This window comes from Idiotropiscis lumnitzeri, chromosome 4, assembly GCF_059441095.1.
Source record: "Idiotropiscis lumnitzeri isolate Australia: NSW breed Sydney's pygmy pipehorse chromosome 4, RoL_Ilum_1.0, whole genome shotgun sequence".
NCBI lineage: Eukaryota > Metazoa > Chordata > Actinopteri > Syngnathiformes > Syngnathidae > Idiotropiscis > Idiotropiscis lumnitzeri.
The window spans coordinates 22,335,044-22,341,044 of record NC_142394.1 but is presented as its reverse complement, the minus strand read 5'-3'; the positions used below and the strand labels follow the sequence as shown (position 1 = coordinate 22,341,044).

The following is a 6,001-nucleotide window of genomic DNA, read 5'->3' as shown; positions in this document are numbered from 1 at the left end:
CTATGTCTCTCTTTATGTTTTCCATATTCATGCAGCCTCCAATTTTGTACAGGAAGTCCTTCGTCGAAGGTGTTGCCAACAGAGACACGTACACACACGCACGCATCCTCTCAGTATGTAACATTCACTTTTTCCAAATGATCCATGCATGATTTAACAAACCTTAATTCAACAATTGTGCTTTTTTTAACTACATACTTCCAGTAGTGTATAACTGCATTGCATTATATCAGTATGTGTATTTTTTGAACCAACTAAAAAAAATACACTGCATGTGTTAGCGATATATTATTTTAGTCATATGAAACCAAGGTTGAACTTTTAGACTATTTCCAAAAGGTAGGGTGGCGCATACAAGAGCAACAAACCCGACACAGGAAGGACCTCAGATTCAAACGCAAAACCTCAATACTGTGAGGGAGACAACCAATAGTTCACCGTGCTGCCTTGAAGATTTTATTTGTTTTAAAATGAATTAATAGGAGCTTCTCTTGCAAAAGTATAAAATGCATAGAAAAAAAAGTTGCAGTTGTACTTTTACTTTTGCCCCTCCTATTCATTTTTAAAGTAATGGGTTAATCGATTTAAGTAATATACATAAACTATTTTGTGCTGTACACATTTATGCATCTTTTTATTTCCTGGTATATTATTCAATTGTTGATTAATTGAATCATAAAAGAGAGAATATACTACTTGAACAGCTGAACTTTATTTGGGGTTTGGTCATATTTTCAGTTAATGACAGAAATAAAAAAAAAAAAATTGAACATGCAGAGTGAATTATGAACTGTTCCAAATAGCAGTCAGTGTTGGCAGAAAACCATCAGGCTTCTGCTATAAAGTTAAAAAAAAATGTCAGGAAAGCCTAAAAGATGATCTAGACTTTATTGAAGCTTAATTGGAGGTTTTTTAATACGATGACAGGTGTAAGTTTGTGATTTTTTATGATCACAGCCGCATCCCAGTTCTCGGAGGTTGTGCAAATTTTTGCAACGACATTTTTTTTTTACTTCTATCTCAAAAAGATTAAAATATGTGTTATAGGTCACAATTATGGTGGAAAAACATTGAAATTATTTCTCTTGGTCTCTTTTTTTCCCTTTAATAAAAACTTGAGCAGGGGTGTGCAGACTTTTTATATCCAGAGAAACTAGAAAATTTTGCATGATCTAATTTTTTTTCCAGAGAGGTATGTAAAGATGAATAATGCATAAGAATCATTCTCAATGCTGTCCTGAAAAGTTCGTCCAATGGAATAAATTAAGTTTCATCCTCTGGTCCATATTGTCAAAATTTGTACATCCCAAAGCTGGTGGCCGTCTCGCTGTAGTCCACCAGTGACAGGTCCTGCACCCACAAGCTGATCTGGTTCCCCCTCTCCAGCGTCATCACCTCCCCCAGGGAGGCTGTGCACAGCTGGGGGTTGGACCCAGACCCCGAGGCATCAAGACTGCAATAGGCCTGCATGGCCACTGTCTCCTCAGCTGACTCGCTGCGCCTCAGCTTGACCGCGCTGGCCAGCGGCCTCACTGGGTCTGCCTTGGAGAAGGTGACCCTGGAGAAGACCATGTAGTCCCCGGGCTGAAGGACTGTAAGCCAGCTGTTGTGATAGTAATTGATGTTGCTTCGGACTGAGTGCTTCATGTCCCATTGGAGGTAACCTGCTGCGGAAAGACATTAGCAGGTACTTTATATAATTGTCATTCTCAAACTGGAGTCTGTGAGCTGGAACTTAGTAGTCCGTAAAATACTTATCAGTAAAGATAAAGATGGCCTTTATTAGTCCCACAATGGGGAAATTTGCAAAATGTTTGTCCACCGAATCAATCCGAATTAATTAACAGAAAAATAAACTAACATTTTCTTTTTTAGGAAAATGTCCTGCACCATGATCTGATAGCATATTTAATAAATAGAATAAATGAAATATAAGCTATTCATTCTCCATCAGCAAACTTAAAATGTTTTAGTGGAACAACTTGTAATGTTAATATGATAAGTTTCACGCTTTAATGTGAGAATTTTCATATTTTTAAGTGAAATGATAAGTCAAATGTTACATATCACAATGAAACTTTATAAGTTTGACTGCAGGTCACTGGCGGAGTCTTTTTTGAGTTTTATAAATCAAAGTTACAGCTATGTAACACGCTCTTCTACTACTTAAAAAAAAAGAAGATAAGCATACTTATATAGTACATACATGCCCTACCTAATGTGTCAACTACTTTTAAACTAAAATAACTTTAACTTACTTTGTTTTAGTGTGATAGCGAATCACGTTAAAACGTGAATTTCATCACATTCAAAGATTATAGATCAGGTCGTCCAGTGACCGAAAGGTTGCTGCTGGTTCATTTCCCAGCCGCGAATTTTTACTTTTGAATTGCCCTTTGGCAAGACAATGAATTTTACTTTTCACCCGGTGGAGCAACTTTTTTCCAAATTTAAATGTTGAGTATTGGTGTTCCGTCACGGACTTGACCACAGAGCTCAATGCAGACACATCATAAATTAAGCCGCACCTTCGCACTTGTACTCCTCCTGTTTGACTTACAAGTTTTTCCATATTTTACGCGGTAAGCGAAATTAAGTAACTAAAATAATATGTGTAATGAGAAGAAGATATACGTTACAAAGTTTGGTTGCCAGGAATGAACAGCGTTTGTTCATATGTGTGGCTAGCACCAAGTAAGCTAGCGAGACTTGGACAAATTAGCCGTGTTAGCTAACTATTAGCAGTACAGTTTTAGGAGCAAAATAAATAAATACATATATAAATGATTTCAAGGCATTAGTGGGGTCAAATAGAAAACAATAAAGAGTAAGTCTCTTACATATTGATTTCTGCGCTGTCAAGTGTTCTCGCTTCGCCACAGTCATGCGAGCCAACGTTCTGGAGGAACTTTGCTGAAAGGTAGCTGTAACCAACAAAAGATTTATAGTACAGGAAAATAGTATTTAATTACCACACAACATGTTTAGCTATCTATGCCAGTGAAGTATAGTGACAAGCACAAACAGTAAATTCTTCCACTAGATGGCAGAAGGCACAATAAACCAGTGTGTCAATTTGTTCTAATAGTTTTAGTTCCACTAATCATTTCTACATTTGACAATTGTTAAATTGTGAGTCAATTCCAACAATAAATTTTGGGCCGTTAGAGTTTTCTCATATAACATATGTGCAAGGCTCAAGAATGGCCGAGTGGTCTAAGGCGCCGCGTTCAGGACCCAGTCTCCCCAGGAGGCCTGGGTTCGAATCTCGAATTTCCCCATTGTGGGACTAATAAAGGGAATATTAAGAATGGTTGTGAAACACTGGCTGTGCTAATGAAAGACAAGAAACAAGACAAACATACCTGCAGATGATGGTGGCAACTTTTCCTGTTGGGTTAAAAAAGTATAACATGTGAACGGTCAATTTGTGGTCGCATTGGCACACCTCCTGTACAATCTGATTAAACGAGAGCTGTAGCTAAAAAAAATAAAGGTTTAATTCAGCAATATATTTTCTGATGTAGTTGTTGTTACGTTAAGAATGTTGATAATATTTTTATCAATCTCATTTGCCTCATGCTCAGGTGTCAAATTCAAGGCCAACGGGCCACATCTGGTCCACCACCTCTGAGAGAAACCGTACCGACAACGTGGCTGTGACAAAAATGAGTTTGACACCCCTGCAGAGGAAAACTGATGCAGTAAATATTATCCACTGAGCTAGTACAATGGCTGCAATGTTTTAACCATTGTTTCATTGCATGATAAAGTAGCTTTAAAATTGTGTTTAATTTTAATTTACATTAATTTACTCCTAAAAATAAGACTTATTGGACTTAAAATGAAAACTTACCTAGAAAATATTTTTTTAAAATATTGTATTTTTTTTAACCACATCAAAATTTCCAGACTGTTCTTCTGATTAATTTCCTCAGCAAAACATTTAAAAGGGTAGTGTAGGAATCCGTATTGTCTTTATCGGCCAAGAATGCAAAAACACAGTGACCTGATTTAGAATGTCAGCATACAACAAAATAAAGTTTTCTGACAGAAATATTCAAAGAGCGTTATTACTGTATATTTGTTTAAATTATTGTATAATTTATTTATTTATAAATATTAATGATATTTATTAATTATTATTCATTTACAATTTATATTTATTATTACTTTTAGTCACTCACTTGAATAATTGTATTGCTACTTACAATTTCTGAGCTCATCAGAAAATAGATAAATAACGATTAAATGCAATGAAAGAAAAACTAATTTCTACTGGTACATGATCTTAAATGTGATACAGAAAAAAAGTGATTTACAAAGTCCCTCTCTAGTGTGTTCAGTGACCAAATGTGCATTAGTGTATTTTACAGTAAGTCTCTGTAACAAATTGAAAACAACTAAATGAGGCTTTTACCGTTCTGCCCATGTAGTACAGGAAGGCGAATCCTCCCGCCGTGAGCAGAAAATGCAACAATACGACTCCCAGAAGCGAGCGCGGCAATGTTCTGCTGCGGCCCGCTGATGAGACCTGAGGCTGGATGAGCACCTGAGACTGGCGCGGAGGCAGCGGAGGCGGGAGCGATGCCACGCTACTGTGGTACGTGTTAATCATTATAATGGAGAGGAGCGCAAAGTGTCATCCCGTACGCTGAAGGTTGCGATATGTGAAGCACAATGGCTGCGTCATTTTCCTTTCTTCTCCTCCTCTTCTGCGTGTCGACAGAAAAGTTTGCTTTCATTGGCATTTCCTTTCTCTCAAGGTGAGAAATCAACTCTGCAAACAGCTTCCTCCCACAACAAGATTAACCTAATTGTGGCCTTAAGACATAGAGAAGGCACTGCAGGAGTGTTTTCATGTCAGATACTAGTTTCATCATTTGAAAACAATATTAGGTTTATTTTATTTTATTTTATTTGCTCCTGTAACACCAAAATTCCGACTCTGGGGATCCATAAAGTTGATCTAACCACGTTTTGACCAGTGATTCTCAAGCATTTTGATTCCTGGGAGTTCTTTCTCGCCATTTGTGGCATCTTGGTGCCAGAGGACGAGGAACATCCTTTAGAAAAAAGTAGTGCTTTACTGTCAGCTTCGGGTATCCTGGTGCTAACGAATTACATTCAAGTGAGTTGAGGAGCTTCATTTAGACTAAATGTCGTGCTTTTGGCATCTGTATTCCAATGAACTTTTTTTGAAGTGACTTGAGGGGCTCCATTAAGACTGAAAGAATATTTTGCTGCCATTTTATGGCATATTAGTGCTTAGGTATTATGTTGAAATGAGTTGAGGAACTTCATTTGTACAAAAGTAGTGCTTCAGTGTCATCTGATGGGATCTCCATGCCTCAGAACTACTGAATATTGAAGTGACCTGAGAAGCTTTATTTCCATCCTGTGACATCTTCGTGCCAAGGAACTACATTGACAGAAGTTGAGGAGTTTCATGTATTCAAAAGTAGTGCTTTGACACCTATTGTCGTTTCTCGCTCCCACTGAGCTACATTAATTTGAGTTAAGGAGCTTCATCTAGAAAAAGGTAGTGCTTTTCTGCGAGTTGTGGCACGTTGGTGCCAAAGAACTATGTTGAAGTGAGTTGAGGACCTTCATTTCGACTTCAGTCATTCTTTACCAGCATCTTGTGGCAGGTGTAATCAATCAAGGTATGAATTACTGGTGGAATTTCACTTTTGGCATTTTCTTTCTTCACATTATTTTTCCTTAATATTTCAAATGGTTCAACTTCTGCAATCTTCTGATCTTTTACTTTGCTATTAGTACGCCATTCTCATGAGAACCAGGTCACGGGTGCTTGTCATTGTGACTCAACTGTGGAGGGAACACCAGCTGAAGCCGGCAGTGATAGCGCATTGTGGTGCATTAGCTAGATTGATCGGTTCATTTATGGGCGCCCACACGGCGTCTTGTGACATTTGTAAAACGTTGAAATTGGAGCATCGGGCCCACGCGACCCCTGATGCTTACCACTAAGCAAACT

General features: G+C 37.8%; 1 protein-coding gene across 1 annotated transcript; it reads right to left on the bottom strand.

The window, feature by feature from the left end:
- Nucleotides 1–738: 738 nt before the first annotated feature.
- cd40lg (CD40 ligand) lies at nt 739–4,657 on the bottom strand. The gene is made up of 4 exons (XM_088294309.1): nt 4,421–4,657; nt 3,366–3,390; nt 2,841–2,924; nt 739–1,667 (listed from the first exon to the last, which is right to left on the bottom strand). The coding sequence occupies exons 1-4, from the start codon at nt 4,616–4,618 to the stop codon at nt 1,291–1,293; spliced, it is 684 nt and encodes a 227-aa protein (XP_088150435.1). The 5' UTR covers nt 4,619–4,657; the 3' UTR covers nt 739–1,290.
- Nucleotides 4,658–6,001: the final 1,344 nt, after the last annotated feature.

Bases quoted from the DNA above. Each gene is read 5' to 3' on its own strand.
- cd40lg (XM_088294309.1), bottom strand. From the start codon at position 4,618: ATGATTAACACGTACCACAGTAGCGTGGCATCGCTCCCGCCTCCGCTG. The intron at 3,391-4,420 runs GTAAAAGCCTCA...TTAACCCAACAG, and splicing joins TGTACTACATGGGCAGAACG to GAAAAGTTGCCACCATCATC. The intron at 1,668-2,840 runs GTAAGAGACTTA...GTCTTTCCGCAG, and splicing joins GACAGCGCAGAAATCAATAT to CAGGTTACCTCCAATGGGAC.